At 43.2% G+C, this 23,531-nt stretch overlaps 1 protein-coding gene across 3 annotated transcripts in view; it reads left to right on the forward strand.

The window, feature by feature from the left end:
* Positions 1-23,531, forward strand: part of cfap68 (cilia and flagella associated protein 68) — a 77,432-nt gene that overhangs the window by 26,295 nt on the left and 27,606 nt on the right. The window contains exon 1 of one of the 3 annotated variants that reach the window (XM_069894873.1): positions 15,423-15,840. The exons of 1 other annotated variant lie outside the window; for it this stretch is intronic. In XM_069894873.1, the coding sequence (XP_069750974.1) occupies positions 15,788-15,840 (53 nt within the window). In that variant the 5' untranslated portion in view covers positions 15,423-15,787. Of the gene's footprint in view, positions 1-15,422; positions 15,841-23,531 lie in introns of those variants that run through there. One more of the 3 variants, XM_069894874.1, reaches the window with a different exon arrangement.

Raw genomic sequence — 23,531 nt, forward strand, 5'->3', positions numbered from 1 at the left:
ACAGAAATGATCAGAACAATGTTGGACATAACTTTTCACTCTGTCTGAAATGTGAGAGGACAGATGAAAAAGCTGAATCCAATCAGGACAAAGTATTATTTTTTCCAACACTTTTTTATAGTTATGAACTCTACTGTAAAGTCTTGTTAGAAACAGAATTTACCTTTAAAGAAATTGCTCGAGACAAAAATTGAGAACAAAGAACATTTATTACAACAACAATGCAAAGTTTGGTGCTTCCCCTTACCTTGGGAATACACACATACACTGGGGCTCACCCAACTTTTATGCAGTCAATTTCAGTATCAGAATACCCTCCCGCTTACATTCTTCTGCCCCCTGGATGGGTTTGGCATAGGCAATCTTTCCTGCCTACGTGCAGTTTCAGTATACTTGGAGGACCAGGGGGTATCCTGTCGGTGTCCCTTCATGTTATTGTCGTTATTCACACCTTCCTGATTCTCGGGGCTACAGTCTCTTGGTATGCAGAGTTGGCTCATCCTGTCTAGGGTTGGCTAATTTAATATGTATAAATCTGTGAAAGGTTAACTAATTAGATATGTAGGACTTGGTACTTCTGTCTAGGGCTAGGAGACCCTTATCTGATCCAGGCTACCTCAACTTCCTACATTCTATTGTTCCTTACCACTCCTTATCTTAGTCTTATGGTGGCTCTTGTCACAAAGACTAGAAGATTCTTATGTTAATCGTGCTGACTTTGCTTTCCTGCATCCTAATTCCCAAGCTCATCCTGCTTGTACTGGTTACAGCCATTAACTGATGTATGAATTTTAGTTTCCTTCATGTTCATAATTTTAGATCAGTTTTCCCATCTCTCACAGTCTTAAGCTTAAAAAAATCATGCCTATAGGTTAAATAATTATTACAATTTACTAGACATCCACATTCAAAAGTAACAGTTGTTAGAGACAAACACCAGGATTGTCAAAAGATGCCTGCAAGGTGGGTGGCTCATTTAACAGCTGTTCCCGAATTGGAAGGAAAACAAATCAAATTGCAGATGCAAATAGCTGAAATAAAATCAGAAGAACTCAGCCAGTCAGACAGCATCACTGGAAAGAGAAATCTCTTAACATTTCAGGTCAATGGCATTGAGGAAATGTACAGGAGGGAGATAGATCAGCTCTTTGACAACTTTGCGCTCAATGTTAGCAAAATCAAGGAAATGATTGTGGGCTTCAGGAGGGAGTCAGGGGAACACGATCAAGTCCTCTTCAAGGGCTCAGTAGTGGAGAGGATCAAGAATTTCAAATTCCTGGGTATCAACATCACTGAGAATCCGTCCTGGAGCCTCCATAGTCATGCAATCACCCACTAGTGGTTATACTTTGTAAGGTGCTTGAGGAGATTTGATATATCATTGAAGACTCAAAAATTTATACAGGTTTACCATGGAGAGCATTCTGGCTGATTGCATCACCGACTGGTATGGCGCTGCCAACTCTCAGGACAAGAAAAACTCCAAAGGATTGTTAACTTGCCCTGCGACATCACAGGCACCAGACTTCACTCCACTGAGGACATCTACATGAGATGGTGTCTTAAAAAAGCAGCCTCTAACCTCCAAGTCCCCAACCACCCAGGCCATGCCCTCTTCAGTCTGCTACCATCGGGAAGGAGGTACAGGAGCCTAAAGATGAGCACAAGGGCAGCTTCTTTCCTGCTGCCATCAGATTCTTGAATGACCAATGAACCAGACACTGCCTTACTTTTCGTGCACTACTATTTTTATATATTATTGTTGTAAGATGGTTCATAATATGAATTTTTGCCGCAAAACACCGAACTTCGTGACTTGTTCGTGACAATAAATTCTGATTCTGATTTCCTAGAAATGGTTTCTGAAGCAGGTCCCTGACCCAAAACCTTTGCTGGTTTCTCTCTCCAGATATGCCTCATCTCTGGCAGACTTCTCCCAGAATTTCTCTTCTCTTCCCTGATTCAGAGGTGGTGGGTTGAAGTCCACTCTCATGATTTGACCCCACAGACTGAAGGCATTGTACCTTGTCAGATGAGGTCCTCAGGTGGATGTGAAAGGTCCTTGATGCTATTTTAAAGAATTAAATCATCTAGGAAAAACTCTCTGACCTATCTACCCTATCTCTGTCCCTAATAATTTTATACATCCATATCAGATCACTTCACAATTGTCAACGTTTCATTGAGAATAATCCCATCTATTCAATCTCTCTTTGCAAGTAAAGTCAACACCTTGAAAAAATCTCTGCTCCCTTTGATGCTGCCACATTCTTTGTGTAGTATAGTGACTGGATCTGTGCACAATACTCCAAATATAGCCTGACCAATTTTTGCACAGTTGCTACACGACATTCCTCTCATACTCAAGGCCAAATGCTTTCTTCAACTCCTTATCTATCAGTGTGGCCACCCTCAGGGAACTATGAACTCACATCAACACACTTAAAGTCCCTGCCATTTACAGTACATTCACCATTGGTATTTGATGTTCCAAAATGCAAAATGTGTCAATTCCCTTGCTTTAAGTTTTTACAGTGAATCATAGAATTTTAGAGAAGTGTAAGGGCACACCATCTCAAGTGGTTATCTATATTTAACAAATAATGCACAAATTAAAGAAAAACTAATTAGTTGACTAGCCTTAGAGTGTTCAACTGTTCAAGATTGCCTGATGGACAACATCTCTCCTTTTCCTCCTCTTCTCTGCTGTTCCATAGGATTGAAGGGTACTTGTTTCCTCCACAGATATGAAGACCATGTATATATTCATTTAGTGTATGCAAGTTATTACAGAGTTTTGTCAGTGCAAGCTCTTGGTCCAGAGTTTTCTGCATGGATTATCACACGCAGATACCGGCTCTTCCTTTATTCCCCACACACACAAACTCTATTCCCACTCACTCTCTTGCTCTAGCCTCTTCCACAGCCCTCTCCACTTCCTCCCCAACCCCTCCCTCTCTTGCCTCTTCACAATACTCTCTCCTCCTTCCCTTGAATTCCTCCCTCCCTCAGAATAGCCACCCTCCCTTCTATTTCCCTTGGTCATCTCTCCCCTTTTCTCCTCTTCTTCAGTATCCCATGCCTACCTTTCTCTCCTCTCTGTTGCTTTAGACAATTAATGTGTCAGTATTATGAAAGTCATATTCTGCCAACATTCTTGCTGTTTTCTGATTGTAATCATTCACAGGCAGAAGCCTCATTCATCCTGAGGACCTAGACTTCTGCGTCTATGCTGAGTTTGTTCATTGCACTGGACCCCAGCATCTGCAGATATTCCTGTTTAACTGCTGCATCTATCAGTGGTTTGGTGCTAATGCAGAATGTCAGCCTGTTTTTTCACAAACTCCATTCTCATGGAAAACAAATTAAACTCAGTCTATTGATGATGTTTCCAACTGACACAGGCTCCTTCTTTAATCTCTGGCATCATTGCTAAAACTCAGCCTTCTTAACACCAGCCATTAGTCAGCAGTTCCAAAATGACTGATGAATGAGATAAAGCTCTTTAACAATGTTGTCTTTTATAAACTGCCAATGTTTGAGAATGACAAGTTCCAGACAGAAAGGGACATCACTGGGCTGAACAGTGAAATATATAATGGCTGAACAAAACTAAATGAAGAAGTATTTCATAAAATAATTAAGAAAATACTTTTAAATATGGATTCATTTACAGGATATTCACCTATGATGATCACTGACCAGCACTAATTTTTCCTTAACCAAATAGCTGTGAGTTTATTGTCCTGGTGGCTCTGGAGTCAGATAATGGCCTGGGGTAGCAGAAGAAATGTACATGTACATTTATAGCAGAAATACTGTTAATGACAATCAATGGTTCTACAGTTACCTTTTTTTTGGTGCACCGTTCCCAGAGGCACTGCAATACTGGGTCGATGCATGGAGTGGACGGAGCAAGCATGTTATGCACCTTTTTATGTTAGATTTATTTAATTACTTATATTTAAATTCTCTTACTATTATGCTGGGATTTGAAATCATGTTTCCAGATCAACAGTCCAGACCTCTGGATAATAATCCAGTAACTTGCTATGGTATTTTAAAATAATTTCCAATAATGCACGGAGATCAGTGATAAGATTGGAAATGGAATTTTAAAGACCAGTTGAAATAAAACTTGTTACTTCTGAAATGTTTGTGGAAATTGATTTGTTTTTCAAAAAAATGTGTTCAATATTGTTGTTCTTTACAGTACACTGTACTGATTTATGACACACTCACCATTGATTCCCAACTTTCACAGAAACACATCAAAGCACATTGAAGCAAGAAAGCATCTCACAAAACAGTAGAAGAGATAGCCAACGATCTCATCAAGCCAGGCCCTCTAACTCATCCTCAATCCAAACCCAGTTTTCTTGCCTTCTGACAGGCCTCCTCTGGTGTCCCACACAGACAGCTTATTGATGTTCTGACTATCCTTCCTCCCTCAGCACAAGGAGCTGCAGACCCTAAGTATCTCCCCTCCTCACAATGGATAAAACATCATCATCAGAGAGAGAGAAAAAAAAAGCTCAAATCAATTGGGTTTAATTTAGAATACCTAAAATAATCACAACTAATGTTGGACAACGTAATGGAGTAGTGGCCGGTAGGAGAATACCAGCTCTCTCCAGAAAAGAAGAAATAAAGTGAAGAAAATACAAAGTTCAAGAAATACAAAACATATTTTCTTTTATTAGTCCTCCCAAGCAGTTTCTGCATAGATCTGTTCTTTGATCATTACCTGTGATGTGAGACATGGAAGAAAGCCTCTACTTCCCCAGGAGTTTGCGGAGGAGCTAGTGGAGTTGTTCAAGTGAACCGGTACGGATTTGAAGGGCCGACATGGCCTGTTTCCATGCTGTAAACGGTTATATGGTTATATAACAAATAAAAGATAAAGTAAGGAAAAGAAAGAAAAAGCACCCAAGAAGCAAAAAGTAAAAACGATGGGAAATAAAGAAGTAAAGACGCCGGAAGAGAAAGGAGAAGGCCTTACCTGCATGAAGAAACAGGGAGCCATCATGGAGAAGAGAGCCCATTCCCCAAGATTGGTGACAACCCCACAGAGTCGCGACCTCCCGACCGCTGGACTGCAAAAATGGCTCTCTGAGCCAAACAAAAGCGCGCAACTGCACATGCATGGGGAGTGTGCTCACTAAGGAAAAAGAGAACACTGACGGGAGGAGGAGCGAGCAAACACAGTGCGACCAGCTGAGGGATGCCCGACACCAGGGCTCTCAGCTGGAAGAAGAGGAAAGCGACAGGAAAGGGAATGATAGGAAAGAACATCAACAGGAGGCCCAACAGATGACTAGCCCAGAAGAAGAGGACCAACAGCAAGAACCCAAGCAAGAAGAAGCCCAGCAAAGTGAGCCAAGCAACTCAACAGGAAAGTCAGAAGAGACACAAATACAAAGAAGAGAAGTAGAAGACACAAACACAGGTGCAAACACAGAAGAAGAGGAAGAAGAAGACCAAAATCTGCACAGACAAATAGAAGGTAAAATAGATGGACATGAATATAGATTTTAAAAATTTTCAAGAACAAATGAGAGCATTAAAAGAATGGTTGACATTAGAATTTAGTGAAATGAAAAGAAAAATGAAAAGTACAGAAGAAAAAGTGAATAGAATAGAGCTGGTCATGACAGAAATAGGGAAAAGATTAGAAAATGTGGAAGAATGAGAAACGGCTGTAGAACTAATGCTGGACAATGAAGATTTTGCTTCCTGAAACTTTTGGGTGTATTTTATGGATTTTGGGCTTCAGGTCACAAAAATCATCTTAAAATTTTCCCATCATATACTGGTTTTAGATATTACCTATATTTGTGATTACTTGTCATATTTTAAATGGACGTCATGCAGACAGAACCATGAAATGCAGCATGTCATTGAAAATTCATTTTCTGCATTCGCAATTGGACGTCTTCCCTGCTGATCTTGGTGCAGTCAGTGATGAACATGATGAAAGGTTTCACCAGAACATTCCGGCCACAGCAAAACCACATCAGGGCAACTGGAATCCATCAATGCTGGCCAACTATTGTTAGACACTGGCACGAGAAGCATCAGATGCTGAGTACAAACGAAAATCAGTGGCAAAGTATTTTTAGGTCAGTTGAACTAACGTAATGTTGCAGCATCATTATGCAATTAAACATGCTAAATTCAATGAAAGTTAATGTTTCCCCAACTTCCTACATGATAAAGCAAATGTCAAATGATCTTTGTGTTCAACTTATAGTTGTGTATCACAATTCCCAATTTTTTTTTACAGGAAGCAAACCTTTTGAAAACAAAATCATTGTCCAATGTAATCAAACTGTTCTTTTAGTTACATTCAGATACTGGAATCTGAATCTAAACAATCTGCTTGGAGAATTTACAGGTCCAACAGCATTAGTGGGAGAAAAAGAAGGTTTTGATCTGAAAACGATTTGTTTATTTTTGGATCTTGCATTCTAACATCAGCATTTATTGCTCTATTGGATGACAGAGATTTGATTGAAATAGGTAAGATTCTGTCGCACCTCGGTGGGGTGGATGTGGAGAGGATGTTTTCACCAGAGGATGGATTTATTTATGTGTTGTTGACAGGAGTTCCTTGATAACTAATCATAAACTTCCTTTCATGTGGCATTCAAAGGCTGGCAAATGGTCAACCACTCGCTGTCCCCAAAGGAACTAGCTTTTCATTCTTTGTTTCCCTTTTTTTGTGAGTTGGGACTTGAGGGAGAATTCCTTCTCTAAAAGGACTGAGAACCCTTGAATTTTCCCAATTCAGAGAAATATGGAGGCTGAGTCATTAAATATATTCAATACAGAGTGTTGGAACTATATAAAGTCAATGGTGGAGCAGGCTCAAAAGTGACTCCTATTGGTATTCTTAAGACTATGTTAATTTACAAATGAGAAAAGCTTCGGCCTGAATAAATTCCACTGGCATGTTTTCCATCATGTTCTGTTTTACCCTTGTTGTTTGATTATACTTCTAACCAGTGTATAATTTCCCAACCAAATTCGATTCTGAATGAGTTGAGTGACTGGTGTCTGAAATACTTCCTTTAATTTTCCCCTCCCAGCAGATTTTATTAGAGTGCGAGGGCCCATGCAACAGCTGGTCACTTCTCCTCACTGCCACTTACATATCGTCTCCATTTGAGAAGCCATCTTATGACCTTCCCTTGTAAAATTTACTCTTCACAACCAGACAATCCAGATCCTTTAAATTAAAAGTATACATTGCACAGTTGGGCAGGTCCTTTGCACTATCCAGCAATAGAGAGAAGCAAATCTTATTTCATGCTAACATCAAGGTTTCTGATAGTTGACTGACATGAGGCTTTGTTTTCTTTCTCCTTATTCCATTATCGGCTGTTTACTTCAGCAGTTACATCATGATTTATTGCTCACTGAGACATCGGAGGTGGTGCCGTCATCCTCAGGAAGGACTTTCTTTTTCTGTGAGCTTATGCAGAGTGTCACCACTCTTTGCCAGCCTTTGAATGGAATGCAAAATAAAGCTTTTCACTATATCTTGGCAAACGTGGCAAAAATAAACTCTTATAGTCCTTATGGAGGGTTGCCTGGGGTATTTCTTGACTAAAATTCCAAGTCCAGCAGAATTCCACAGAGATAGGTGCTGGTACTCTATATCTGTAATATAAATTAATGATTTGGAGAAAATGTGTGGAGTCTGATTAGAAAGCCACTATATCGCGTACTATCTTTGAACTCATCACTTCCTGTCATCTCCCTAGCACGGCCTCCAACCTCATTGTTTCCCAACCCCACACTGCCTGTTTCACGTCCAACCAAAGATCCACAAACTCAATTATCCCAGCAGACTGACTGTTTCCTCATGCTCCTGTCCCACCAAACTCGCATCCGCTTACTGTGGTGATATGCCCACCAAACTACTGGAGAGGGCGATCTCTGCACCTGCAGGAAAACCACCTCAGGGGCTGATTCCACCTGGCCGGCTGTCCGGGCCCGGGGCTCCTCTGCAAACACATGCAGGCCCACAAATCTGACCTGCTAGTCTAGCAAGTGCTCTTTCTCCATGCCAACCAAAACTACGGCCATGACAGGTACCGCAATCACCATGATCTGGCCCCTCCTGAGCCAGTCACACGGGGAACCACCAGGGCATGAACTGGTGTCCAGACTTATACTGGAATAAATTGTGGTGCGCTGAGGTAGCAGCAAGCAAGCATAAACTCAGAAAGACTGTACAACAAGCTTTATTCCAGTAAAAGTCTGAACACCAGTTCGTGGCTTGGTGGCTGCCTGTGTGACTGGTTCAGGTTTAATTCAGGTCGGCTGATTAACAGCTGGCCAGGTGAAGTCAGCCCCAGTGTCCGCCCCCAGCCCACCTATGGCCTCTCCACACTATGGGTAACCCCTCCAGGCCTCCTCAACTACCTTACATCAGACAACAAGCCCATATCTGCCAAGAGCAGGTCCGATCGCGTAGCCGACATGGGCTTCATGAAGGCAGAAGTGAGGCGGCTTCTGGAGGAAGGTATCATAGAGCCCAGCACCAGTCCCTGGAGAGCAAAAGTCCTAGTGGTAAAAGGGGGTAGCAAACTGAGGATGGTCATCGATTATAGCCACACCATAAACTGGTACACCCAACTGGCCGCCTACACCCTACTCCAATTAGCCATCATGGTCAATGAGATAGCCCACTATAAGGTCTTCTCGACAATTGACCTAAAATTGGCCTACCACCAGCTCCCTATCCATGCCTGGAATAAACCATATACTGCCTTCAAGACAGACAGATGCCTCTACAAGTTCCACCAGACCCCATTTGGGGTCACTAACGGGGTCTCTGTTTTTCAGTGGGAAATGGACCACATGGTAGACTGGCACAACCTAAGAGCGACCTTCCCGTACTTTGACAATGTCACCATCTGCAACCACGATCAGCAGAACCACGATGACAACCTGGAGAGATTGCTCCGGATGGCCGAGGAGCTGAACCTCACTTAAAACAAAGAGAAGTGCATGTTCAGCACCATCTGCCTTGCCATCCTAGGGTACATCGTGGAACATGGTGTCCTTGGTCCTGACCCAGAATGCATGCATCCTCTAATGGAACTGCTCCTCCCCCATACGCTGAAGGCCCTCTGAAGGTGACTTGGGATTTTCTCCTATTACTCCCAGTGGGTCCCCCATTTTTGGACATCCGCCCACTGGCCCAAGCCACCACCTTTCCCCAACCACCCCCCCCTCCCCGCCCCCCAAGGCACAAGCAGATTTAGCTCACATCAGGCAGGACATCGCCATTGCCAAAACGCATGTCGTGGATGAGGACACCCCATTCCAGGTGGAGTGCAATGCCTCTAATGTTGCCCTTGCGGCCACCCTCAACCAAGGGGGCCGACCTGTGACCTTCATTTCCAGGACCCTCCATGGTTCAGAACTCAGGCACTCCGCCATTGAAAAGGAGGCCCAGGTGATCGTGGAAGCAGTCCGCCACTGGCATCACTACCTAGCAGGCAGGAGGTTCACTCTCCTCACTGACCAATGCGCAGTGACTTTCATGTTCAGCACTACCCATAAGGGCAAGATCAAGAACGATAAGATCTTGCGCTGGAGAGTTGAGCTGGCCATGTTCAGCTACGACATCCAATTCAACGACTCCCCGACGTCTTGTCCCGGATCTGCGCCACTCTGCAGTCCAACCAACTGCAAGCACTGCATGACACCCTTTTTCACCCAGGTATCACGCTTCTTTACCATTTCATCAAGTCCTGGAACCTCCCCTTCACCGTCCAAGAAGTCAAGACCATGACTGACTCATGTAGGTTCTGTGCAGAGTTCCACCCACGCTTCATCTGCCCGCCAAAGGCCCACATCGTCAAGGCCACTTGGCCCTTCTAACTGCTTAGCATCGACTTCAATGGCTCTCTGCCTTCCACGAACAAGAACGTCTACTTCCTCGTGGTCATAGACAAATACTCCCATTTTCCCTTCACCATCTCTTGCTTGGACACCTCCACAGCCGCCATTATCAGGGCACTGATGCAGATCTTCACCGTGTTCGGATACCCGGCATTCATCCACAGTGACCAGGGGTCTGTCTTCATAAGTGAGGAGCTGCGCCAGTACCTGGTAGTGCAAGGCATTGTGGCTAGTCACATGACTAGCTACAATCTGAGAGGCAACGGGCAGGTGGAGCATGAAAACGGGGTGATCTGGAAGGCAGTCCTTCTGGCCCTGAGATCCAAAGGCTGGTCCATCGACTACTGGCAAGAGGCTCTCCCCAAGGCACTACATGCCATTAATGGCTCTTGTGCACGGCTACTAATCATACCCCTCACGAGCGCCTTTTCTCATTCCCTAGGAAATCGGTCTCCCTCCCAATTTGCTCACATCTCCGGGCCTGGGGCTCCTCTGCAAACACATGCAGGCCCACAAGTCTGACCTGCTAGTCTAGCAAGTGCTCTTTCTCCATGCCAACCAAAACTACGGCCATGTCAGGTACCGCAATCACCATGAGGACACAGTCTTGACCAGGGATCTGGCACCAGCAGGGGCCCCACCCCCTCAGAATCATGACTACTTGGCCCAACTTCCCTACCATTCGTACCCTTGGCCCACCTAGGATTCGGGGGCCAACCTCCTCCCTCTGTCCTTCCAGAGGGCCCCACTCCTAGTGGACCAGACGCACCCTGCGGACAGACATACAGATAGACACCAGCCTGCCCACACAAATGCCCAGCCAACCCTCAGGTAACCACACCTTCACTGACCTTTGACGAGGAGTCTACCCTGCAATGGTCCCATAGACTCCGACGGCCGCCGGACCGCCTGGATTTGTAAATACCACTCAGCACTGTTTTACACACTGCTCTCCCCTCCACCCCACCACCCTCAGCCCTGGACTTAATTTTAAGGCGGTGAATGTGGTGATACATCCACCAGCCTACTGCAGAGGGTGATTTCTGTATCTACAGGAAGACCACCTAAGGCGCTGGCTCCACCTGGCCAGCTGTAAATCAGCCGACCTGAATATAAATCTGATCCGTCCCCTCCTGAGCCACTAAGGCTTGAACTGGTGTTCGGACATTTACTAGAATAAAGCCTGTTGTACAATTTTTGAGTTTGTGCTACCTTGTTGCTACCTCAGCGCACCACAGTTACCTCGACTCCGTTTTGACTCCCTGGTCCAGTCCCTCCCCACCTACATCTGGAATACTTCACATGCTCTGAGGATCACTCTGATTAGAAAGTTTACAGATAACATTAAAATTAATGGAGCTGTGGATAGCAAGGAAGATTGTGAAAGGATACAGCAGGATAGAGATCAGATGGAAATTTGAATGATGAAATGGCAGGATGGAGTTTAATCCTGGTGAGTGTGAAGTACTATATTTTCATAAGTCAAATGCAAGAAGTACAGAGTAAATGACAGTATATGTTCCTGTGCCTTTCTATGTTCTCTGTTCTTTATCCTTGAGTTAAGATTCAAGGTCAATGAAAGATTTCTGTCTTCGTGGACATTGTCCAAACTGCTGAGCAGTTCCAGCACTTTACAATTTTATTTTAGATTTCCAGTGTTTTCATTGCTTTGCTTTTGCATTCTTATTGTATAAATAATACAACTTTTGCATTTCTGATTATGCTTCTATATGTTTTTTTTACTCCAAGGAATGGAACAGATGGATGGGAGTTTTGGGAACAGACCATCACCTAGTTTTGGCAGGATAAAAGTTCATTGTAGTCTCCATTTTCTGCTCTCCACTTGACAGTCTTCAGTTGCAAATGAGTTTCTGGGTGTGACCCAGGTGTAAAGAATGTAAGCTATCTGAAGCAGGTTTAACACGCAGAAATTCCTGTTACTGTGTTCTCAATGTAAGGACGTTCTGTACATGCCAGCATTCATTGTTTTCTAAAGGTAAATTTAATGCCACAAATATTTTATTAATTGTATCACCTTTAATTGATCAATGCATTAGTATTTCTCGTCATAATCATACAGGAAGAAAGCCTGATATCCACATCCTGCGATCTTCTGAATCCAGCAGAATTTAACAGCTCATCAGAAACTTACATCTCTCATGGTGTCATTCCATGTAGTTTTTCATATTAAACCTACAACTTTCTGATCCAGAAGCAAAGGGTGCTCACAGCTAACACTATATTTGGATTCACATAAAGCCTTCAATACAGGCAGTTTTTCTGAAACACAAAATATTCAAACTATTGGAATTCTTTGAAGAAATGGTTGGCATAGCAGTTAGCGTAATGCCATTAAAGGACCAGGATTCGAATCCTGTCCTGTCTGTAAGGAGTTTGTATGTGTCTGCATGGGTTTCCTCTGGGGGTCCATTTTCCTCCCACCAAATTTATATCAAGAATGTACTCGGTACTCCAAGGTGAAAACCCCAAATAGGGGCTACACAAATCAAAGGAAAGATGGGAGTCGGACGAAAAGTGTTGGTCAGACTGGTATAAAGACAGTGTGACAACAGTTACCAATTCTAGATACAGACTGGTCCAATACAACTTTCTGCACCAGCTCGACCTCACGCCACAAAAAAAATCCACAAGGCAAAACCAGAGGTGACAGAAACGTGCTTTAGGTGTGGATTGGAGCAGGGAACATTCGATCATTCAACTTGGTCTTGCACATAGATAGCCCTATTCTGGCAGGATTTGGCCGACATACTAACTAAAATAATGAAGGTAACCTTCCCACCGGACACAACATTGTATCTACTAGGAACCTCATGGACATAGGCTACAAATTAACCAAATTCAATTCATATTTATATCTTTGGCTATACCAACAAACTTTACAAGAGCCCAAGGTATAATAGGAAACATGCCAGCATGGATAGAGCATTGACTTATTGCTAGGAAGCAGAGTCAGAATATAGGGATCATATTCTGGTTGGCTGCCAGTTGCTAGTGGCATTCCACAGGGGTCAGTGTTGGGGCTGCCTCTTTTTATGTTGCATGCCAATTATTTATATAATGGAACGAATAGCTTTGTGGCCAAGTTGGCAGATGATACGAAGGTAGGTGGAAGGGCAGGTAATGTTTTAGACAGATTAATAAAATAGGCAGAGAAGTGGCAAATGAAATATAATACTGGAAACTTTAAGGTCATGTAATTTATTAGGGCAGACCATTTTCTAAATGGGGAGAAAATTGAAAAATCCCAGATGCAAAGGGACCTGGAAATCCTTGTGCAGGATAGCCTGAAGGTAAACTTGCAGGTTGAGTCAGTGGTGAAGAAGGCAAATGCAATACTGGCATTCATTTCAAGAGAAATAGAGCACAAGAGGGGATGTGATGTTGAGGCTTTATAAGGCCCTGGTGAGACCTCACTTGGAGTACTGCGAGCAGTTTTGGGGCTCCTCATTTAAAGTTAGATATGGCTCAGAGGAGGTTCACAAGGATAATTCCAGATATTAAAGGGTGAGGAACATTTGATGGCTTCCTGTATTCGTTGGAATTTAGAAAAATGATAATGATCCCATTGAGGCATTTTGAATGTAGAAAGGAACGGACGGAGTAGTTGTACAAAAGTTGTTTCCCATGGTGGGAGAGTCTAGAACAACGGGGCACAGCTTCAGGATTGAAGGGCATCCACTTAGAACAGAATGTGCAGCAATTTCTTCAGCCAGATGGTGGAAAATCTGTGAAATTTGTTGCCACAGGTGGTGGTGGAGCCCACATCCTTGGGTGTGTTTGATGCCTGCCTAATCAAGAACCTATTAATCTCTGCCTTAAAGGTTATGGGGAGAAGGCCAGTCCATGGGGCTGGGAAATATGGATCTGCTCATGACTGAATAGTAGGGCAGACACAATGGGTCTATTTCTGCTCTTATGTCTTATGGTCTTAAAAATGGACAAAGAGACCAAGACGTACATATAATTGATGGAACACTTGGTTGATGAGATATGGCTGAAGAAGAAACTTAAAGGTAGGTACGTTTAGAGAAGGAATTTCAGGTAGAACAATGAAGGTATTTGAAAGCATTTTCAGAAAAATTGTAGCAAGAAGACAGGATATGCACAAAAGACCAGGAGAGGAGTTAGAGGATTGAACTAAGCTGGGAAGATATTTGAAGGCATGAGACCAAAATGGAATTTAAAAATGAAGAGGAGAACCAGGATAGATGTGTGTATATTGGATACACATGTTCCTCCAATTAGGTTTTCCTTGTCGCTCTTTCCCTTTCTCTGGCATCTACCTTTCCGCTGCCTAGTTCATGGGTCCCTTGTCCCATCTTTCCATTCTGTCCTTTTAGCCTCTGGCTTCTCCACTACATTTGTTCATTCTCTATGAAGAACTTCCACTCCAAATGATAACATTCTTTGTTCTCCCACAGACGCTGAGTTCCTCCAGCAGATTGCTTTTTACAAGACCATAAGATATAGGAGCAGATATAGGCCATTAGCCCATTGAGTCCATTCTGCCATTCCATCATGTGCTGATCCATTGTCCTACTAGCTCCAATCCCCTGGCTTCTCCACATAACCTTTGATACCCTTCCTCTTTACATATCTATCGATCTCTGGCTTAAATACATCCAATGACTTAGCCTCCATGGCCACCCATGGTAACAAATGCAAAAGGTTCACCACTCTATGGCTAAAGAAATTCCTCTGCATCTCTATTTTAAATGGGTGCCCTTCAATCCTGAACTCTCCCTGTCTCCTTTCCTCCATCTATCGGTCTCTCCCCTTTTCCCTCTAACCGCCTTCACGTGTATTCTCTGCCAAGAATGCGCCTGCAGAAGCGGGTTCAGACCTGTGGAATGGCCATTCAGGTGGCAGTGCTAAAAGTGCAGCGCTGGCCACCTGAAAGGGACAGCTGCACGGGAGGCGCCTCGGAGGGTACTCCGGCTCCTGTCCCTTCGGGATGTCAGGGTTGGGGTGAGACAGCGCCGGCCGCCCCAGCCCTGACGTCCCGCGCCGGGGGCAGGGGCAGCAGGGAGGGGGTCTGTCAGGTGCTCGCCAGCTGATTGTCATCCCTTAGCGGCTGCATTCATGTGCCAGGGGGGAGCTTCAGTGCTCCGGCGATTATCCTTCCCGGAGGGGGGTTACAAAGTGCACCTCGCAGGAGCCTCCTGCGCCTTCAAGTGGCTTCCCGAAAACCGCATAGGAGTATAACATGCGGCTTTACATCGGGGTATTTTGGTGACCTGAAAGTGCCTTAAGTCTCTTTTCACTGAACCAAAAATCAATTCTCACCTTTCCTCTTATCATATCCAATTAACATCTTTCATCTAATCTCTTCCCCCTGTCATTCTCCACCCCCCCCCCCCTTTCTTTTCCCAGCCTTTAATTAAGACGCTGTGTTTCTTCACTCATTCTTTGAGGAAGGTCTCAAGCCCAAAACACTGGTAATATTATCTCCTCCTCCTCTGGTCGCTGAGCTCTTCCAGCACGTCTGTGTTTTGACTAAAATCACAGCGTCTGTAGACTTAGGTGTTTCACAAAACTTTTGGTCTCCCAGAGTTTAACTTTATCTAAACTGAGTCATGATGAGAACAGCATGTGTAAAAATACAAACACCGCCTTTCTCTGCTGCGTATATTTAAAAAAACCAGGAAGCCAAACGAAGTGGGTGGAATGCAATGACTGGGAAAGTACGGAGTCGAAATAGTTCGCACACCTGTTGCGGCCGCAGGAGCCGCCAGACCAGCGGGCACCTTTCCCGACCAAGGCGGCTGGCACCTGTCCGGGAGCCACCAAATGCAAACGGGGGACAGGAGGAGAGTCGGGGCCTGACGGCGAGGTGTTTACTCGGATGGAAGTAGCGGAGGAGGCCATGGGGAACGTCCTCCGGCTCTGCACAACAGCGTAAGGTCCAGTCGTGTGCGTTGAGACGTTATGGGGTCGGCCACAAGCGAGCTCACTGCCCCGTTCCCGGGCGCGTCCAGCCCAGCCGGCTGAAGGTTTCTTATTCAAAAGTAGTGTTGGGTCTTCAAAATACTTAAGACGCCAGGTTTAATTTGAAGGCGTTGGGTGGAGGAGGCTGTTATTTTGTTAACCCGTTTGAAATAACTCCAGTGAAACTTTCTACCTCAGCGACTGAGATGTTAACGAGAGTTTGTCGAGGCTCAACGCTACATTTCAGGCAGAAATGTGTGTGGGGAGTGGGGGAAGCTGCCTCTCGCAGGCTCAGTGATGGCCTTGTTAAACGGGGCACGCAACTCTGCTGAGGACTGCACAGGGAATCTAAGATTTATTGACTGGATTTTCATCAACACGATGGACTGGATGAAAGAGCACCTTCGAAATTTGGTTAGAAAGAGGCTCTTCTGAACATGTAGAGTTAGAACATAGAACAAACAGTATAAGCACTTCGGCCTTCGATGCTTTTTTTAAAAAAAAACTAAACCCCCCCTACCCCTTAACTCTATCATTTTCTTTAATCCAAGACACCCTTAAATGCCCCCCAATGATTTAGTCTCCACCACCATCCCTGGCAAGGCATTCCAGGCACCCATATCCCTCTGTGTGTAAAAAAAAAACGCCCCTGATGTCTCCTCCAAACTTCCCTCACTTAACTTTGGTGTTCCTGCCCTGGAAACAGGTGCTGGCTGTCCACACTATCTATGCCTCTCATAATCTTATCGCCCTCTATAGAGTCTCCTCTCATTCTTCTATGCTGCAAAGTGAAAAGTTCCAGCTCTGCAAACCTTGTCTCATAAGACTTGTGTACTGATAGGTTTTCCTCCACTATATAGTCCCTACCAGCTACTGTATATATGAGGCTGGTCCACCCACTAATGACTCATCCCCTAAGTCTCTTCCCCTTTGCCCTAGCCATAAAGGTCGAGCTACTTCCCCCTTTCTGGTATTTCTGTACCTGGATCTGGGCCAGCCAAAGTCTTGTGTGTTCCTTCAGTCCGTAACTTTGTGGTTATCGACAGAGCCTATCAACTTGTTTCCCAATCTAGGCAATGTTCTGGTAAATCTCCTCTGCACCCTCTCCATAGCTTCCACATCCTTCCTATAATGAAGTGACCAGAACTGAACACAGTACTCTTAAGTGTGGTTTTACCAAAGATTTGAAGAGTTGTAACATAACCTCTCTACTCCTGAATTCAATCTCCCTATTAATGAAGCCCAGCGTCCCACTATTCTCCTATCCTCGTAACTATCCTATCAACCTGTAGCGACCTTGAGGGATGTACGGATTTGAACCCTAAGGTCCCTCTGTTCATCCACACTTTTTTGAATATTTTATTTTTAATTTTCCAAAGACACATGCAAATCTAATAAAGAAAAGATTACATTCTCTTTCCATTCAATATGATTTAGAGTCTTTATTTCCCCCTCCTTACACCCTTCCTCTCCCTTAAATTAGACAAATACCAAGATATAAAAATACAAACATACAAAAAACACCCAAGTACCAGCAAGACAATGATCCTCCTCAAAGCTAGAGGACCTCAGATGTTAAATAAAAACAGGTAGGGGCAAAAACACACGTCTGCGCCACTTTCCCCATTTCATAATCCTTTAACTGCTGGAATGGATTGTTTTTTCTCTTATTTAGGGTTCATTCACACTTTAAAAAATATTTTATTTTTAATCTTCCATTATTAAACCAGCGATCTATTGTATATGATGTTTCTCTCCCACCCCCCCCCCCCCCCCACCACCACCACCAGAGAGAGAATGAAAAGTAGAGATAACAAGAGAGAAAGAAAAAGAGAGGCTGGGTGTGGTGTCGGCACTTCCATTGTGTATCCATAGAAGCTGTGGAGCCATCCCCTTTTATAGCTACTTTTATTGATCCATCTATCGGTGAACCATCATGTCTTTTTGTTGGGTTGTGGCTACAATCATGCTCCTGTGTACTTCAGATATGGCTGCCACATTTTAACAAAAGTGCTGAGTCGTTTTCTAAGATTATACGTAATATTTTTTTCCCCATGGAAATACAGCTCTGCATCTCAGTAATCTACTTGCTGATATGAAGAGGGGAGTGAGACGTCCAGATCATTGCTATGCATTTTGTTTGCTATAGCCAAAGATATAAATATGAATTGAATTTGGTTAATTTGTAGCCGATGTCCATGAGGTTCCCTAGTAGATACAATGTTGTGTCCGATGGGAAGGTTACCTTCATTATTTTAGTTAGTATGTCAGCCAAATCCTGCCAAAATAGGGCTATCTATGTGCAAGACCAAGTTGCATGATCGAATGTTCCCTGCTCCAATCCACACCTAAAGCACATTTCTGTCACCTCTGGTTTTGCCTTGTGGATTTTTTTGTGGCGTGAGGTTGAGCTGGTGCAGAAAGTTGTATTGGACCAATCTGTATCTAGAATTGGTAACTGTTGTCACACTGTCTTTATACCAGACTGACCAACACTTTTCGTCCAACTCCCATCTTTCCTTTGATCTGTGTAGCCCCTATTTGGGGGCTTTCACCTTGAAGTACCGAGTACATTCTTGATATAAATTTGGGTGTGTTTCCCAGTCAAAGTAACCCTTCAACCTCACTAGGTGTAGGTGGGGTCATTGTAGGGCCCCACCTGTCTTTAAGAAATGATCTTAATTGGAAGAAACAGTGAAAGGTCCCATAAGACAAATTGTATTTACCCCTTAGCTGCTCGAAAGATATAAGCTGTCTCCCTTCATATCAGTTCTCTATATATTGTATCCCCTGCCAATACCAATTCTCCAAGATTTTATTGCCCTTGTTCATGGGCATCAATTCATTTTGAATCAGTGGTGCCATAGGCGATATTTCCACTTTCCAATACATTAATTGATCTTGTGCCAGATTTTAATCAGACTTTTCAGTATGGGGTTATCTGTTTTTTTTTGCTATTTGGCACCCTATTTGCATATGAAATCTTTTGCTCGACTCTCCCCCATTCTTCAAAGAAGAATGCAAGGAACCTCAACTGAGCTGCTAGATAATATTTCTTAAAATCAGGCAACCTGAGCCCCCCCCCCCCTCCCAAAGTGTAGTTCCTTGTCAGTTTTTTCAAGGCTACTCTGGGTACTTTCCTATACCAAATACATTTCCTTATCTTGCCATTCAGTGCCTTAAAAAAAGATTGTGGCAATTTAATTGTCAAAGATTGGAAGAGGTATTGGAGTCCCGGCATCATCTTCATCTTAATGCAGTTGACACTTCCCATTAAGGTGATGGGCAGATCCCTCCATCTCGTTAAGTTGCCCTCAATCTTCTCAAGCATAGGGGGCGTAGTTGAGTTTGTGTAATTTTCCAGGTTACTATCAATCTTGATTCCTAGATATTTTATAGCTCCAGCCTGCCAACTGAAATTGCTTTTTCTTTGGTATTCTTCATGGTCAAATTTATTCAGTGGCATGATATTGCTTTTTTCTATGTTGGCTTTGTAGCCTGATATTGTACTATGGTCCTTCAGTGTGGTGAGTAACTTTGGCAAAGGCCCGACTGGGTCTGTTAGGTACAGCCTCACATCATCTGCCATTAGATTTATTTTGTGCTCTCACTGACCCACTTTGAATTCCTTTATCATTGGATCTTTCCTGATAGCCTCTACCATGGTTCAATTGCAAAGATGAACAGCCCTGGAGACAGAGGACAGCCCTACCTGCTGGACCTACTAAGAGGGAATGTTGGTGATGTTTGTCCAGTCATACTGACTTTTGCCCATGGCTTGTCATATAATGTTTTTATCCAGTTAACAACCGTTTGTCCCATTCCAAATTTTTCCAGAACTTTAAAGAGGAAAGGCCATTCTAGCTGATCAAAGGGCTTTTCTTCATCTATATATACTTGGATCATGCTTTGCCTATGCTAAATGTACAATATTAAGTAGTCTGCTTAAGTTGTTGGCAGAGTGCCTCTTCCTGATGAAGCCCACTTGGTCTGGATCTATCAGTTTGGGAAGGTATCGACCCAACCTGTTGGCCAATGCCTTGGCTATTATTTTGTAATAGTTAGATAGGTCTGTATGAGGATGGCTTCATTGGGTCCCTGTTTGTTTTAGGAATCACCATAATGATGGCTGTTGATAAAGATTCCGGGAGAGTCTGCATCTCTGCCGCCTGGTTCACTAACCCCATTAACAATGGTATCAATAGGCCTTTAAATTCCTTATGGAACTCGGGGGGGAAGACGTAATCTCCCGGAGACTTGTTTGTTTGCAAGATTCCCAAGGCCCGCTTGATTTCCTCATTAGAAAATGGGGCATCTAATTCCATCTGGTCGTCATGGGCAAATCTCGGCAGCTCAATCCCTGTCAAGAACTCCTCAATTTTACTCATGGATTTATACAATTTCTCATAATTCGTTTTAAATGTATCATTAATTTCTCTTGGATTATGAGTTATTGAGTCCGGCCTGGACTGAACCGCATTAATCGTCCTTAAAGTTTCCTCTGCTCTCAATTTTATGTGTTTTTTCGCCTAATTCATAATATCTTTGCTTGGATTGCAAGAGTGTTTTTTTTCCCACTCTGTATGTTTGTATTTAAGTTTCTTATTTTCCAATTCCTGATGTTTCTCATTTGATCCCAAATTTCGGTATTCTTTTTCCAATATGGTGATCTCCTGTTTCTCGTTATTGAAATTTGGCGCACAAAAGTTTAGTTGTGTCCATGGTTCAGAATATAGTTGGCAGTGCACCATTACATATTTCCCAGTCAGGTCTGTAGCTTCACCACTCGCCATCACTGGAACCCTTTTGTTTATTAAAATGGCTACTCCCCTAGCCTTGGAACTGAAGGAGGAGGAGAATACCTGCCCCACTTTTGAGTTTATCATGTTCCCTTTTCACCGAGTGAATTTCCTGTAAGAATATTATATCTGCCTCTCCTTTTTTATGGGGCTGTGTAAGCTATTCACATTAAAACTAATAAATTTAATAGTCTTAGTCATTTGTGTTTATATCTTTTCACTTTCACAGCACCCTTGTTTGTTTGTCTTGAATGAGGCCCTCATCATGTCCTTCCATCATTCATGGTCTCTTCTTGCTGTCGTCCACACCAGCCAGAAAGAGAGAAAGAAGAATAAAGATAAACAAGAGAAAAGAAAAATTCCCACCACCCCCCCTCCCTCCCCATAAAGATGAAATAAGGCAAACCTTGAAAAATCCCAATATGTCAAAGTTAACAAGCAAAACATTCAAAATATTCCCATCTTCTGTTTTGGCTCCTCTCCTCTTTGCTTCTGTGCAATTTCCCCTCCTATTTCAGGTGTCCTCGTGTGCCATCTTCTCTCTCACTGGTCTGCACTGCAGGCTTGTGTAGTCTCTTCTGCTTCGAGCTCCCTTTATTTTCCCCATTTAAACAGTTTTAAAGAAAAAAAAGGAAAAGAATAAAACCTCCAATTGTTGCAAAACTTTGTCAAAACCTTGGCTACTTTGTCCAACAATCTCCTCAATTGTTTTTGTGAGTCAATAATTGTAGAAATTTAATGCCCCCCCCCCCCACCCTGTCTAATAGTTTCTCAGGTATTCTGTTCATGGCTCCTTCAGTGGGTTTGATTCAGCCTGTATTTTTGCAGGTTTACATACTTTCTGGTAGCTCCCAGGTGCATAACATAGCAGCCTGTGGTTCCTTGAAATGCTTCCTCTCCCCTCCAGATAATATGATTTTTAGGGTGGCCGGGCACAGCATTGCTTACTCAACTTTTTTGTCTCTCAGTATTTTCTTCACCTGGTCAAATTCTTTGTTTTAGCAGTGCAGGACTTAGGTCAGGAAAGAACATCAGTCATCTCCCCTGGAATTCTAGCGGCTCTCCTGTCTCCCTTGATCGGGTCATCGTTGCCCTTAGCACTGTTTCCCGGTTCTAGCTACTAGCAACCATGAGTTAGATCAGTGGTTCTCAACCTTTTTCTTTCCACTCACATACCACTTTAAGTATTCTCTATGCCATTGGTGCTCTGTGATTAGTAGGGGATTGCTTAAGGTGGTAAGTGGTTGGAAATAAAAAGTTTGAAAACCCCTGTTTTAATAATAGTTAATCGACTCGTTATGTGTCCAGTTTCATAATTCTAAAGGAAATGGGTCAATGACAAATTTTTTTCAAGCAAAATATTTTTGTAACAATTGAGTCTAGAGCAGTGATTCTCAACCTTCCTTTCCCACTCACATCCCACCTTAAGCAATCCCCTACTAATCACAGAGCACAAATGGCATAGGGAATACTTAAAGTGGTGAGTGGAAAGAAAAGGTTGAGAACCACTGCATTAGATGCCATACTGGTAAGCTAATGAAAAAAACTTCTGCATGGATTCACTGAAAGTAAGGATTAGCTTGTGGTGGATGTTTTCTGGAACAAACAGGAATGTCCTGTTCTAAAATTTATCATCTTCTTTGCAAAGTTACATTCCCTGAGCTGCTGCTTCTTTCAACTTTTGTAAAACTGGTTCCTGCTGGCAGTGTGGTGAATAATGTGCCACATGATTCATCTGGACAATACTTGGAAACAGAAGCACATTTATATCTTCCAGTATTTCTGTGCTATAAATTCCACCAATAATATTGCCCCGCATCAGGGCATCTATGCTGATGAGAAATAAATGTCGCTTCCTTGACCTGCTAAATTTCTCCAGCACTTTTGTGTCCTGCACTGGACTCCAGTATCTGCAGATTTTCTTGTGTACCTCTTCTTCACATAGTAATGGTTTTATAAAGTAAAATTTTAAAACTTCAACTTTGTAAATGTTAAAGTGTTCCATTATTAATGTGCTGCTTGCTCAACTGAGAGAATGAATTTGGACTCAATTCTAACAATTCCTATTTACTCATGACCTTTCCTTGAAATACAACATCCCAAGGAGGGATACTAAATGGGGGATGGGGATGGGGATGGGGAGTTAGAACCAGTTTAGGGTTTTGGAGAGAGGCAGCCAGGTTTAGGGAGTGAATTCCTGAGCTTGGCATTGAAGGCGTGGATTTGAGCGCTGAGCCATTATATTGAGAGGTATGTTTAGAGTTTTGGTGAATGTCATATGGACCTGAGATACAATGGATATCTTATTTTTGCACATTATCCAGGATCTTGAAGAAAGGAAGGGAAGAAGTCATGGATTTGCGATCTCAGAACAGGGATCGGAGTTTCATAACTGGCCCTTGCGTTTACTTCGGAGACTTACTTGCCTGACTTTTGTACGTTGAAAAGCATCATTTGTCAACATTTCTGCCCTTCTTTGATCCATCAAAGTTAAGAGCTGTCATCTTGCAGAAGTCAAACAACTGAGATGTTGGGATTTGCAAATACAGCAGGAGACAGAAATGCCAGCAAGTCCTGAGCAATGGATAATGTTTTGATTTACTATACTGTCTGGCAAACCGTTTAACAATAAATAGGGTACAATCCTTCTAGAAACCAAATGCCAGCACTAATAGCATAAATTCACTATCATAATTGTCTCGATTGTGAGCTTTTGAGGTCATTGTTGAGACAGTGCAGGGGGTTGTCTCTTTCTTTGGCTTGGCTTCGCGGATGAAGATTTATGGAGGAGTATGTCCACGTCTGCTGCAGGCTCGTTGGTGACTGACAAGTCCGATGCGGGACAGGCAGGCACGGTTGCAG

Source organism: Narcine bancroftii, chromosome 8 (genome assembly GCF_036971445.1).
Source record: "Narcine bancroftii isolate sNarBan1 chromosome 8, sNarBan1.hap1, whole genome shotgun sequence".
Lineage (NCBI taxonomy): Eukaryota > Metazoa > Chordata > Chondrichthyes > Torpediniformes > Narcinidae > Narcine > Narcine bancroftii.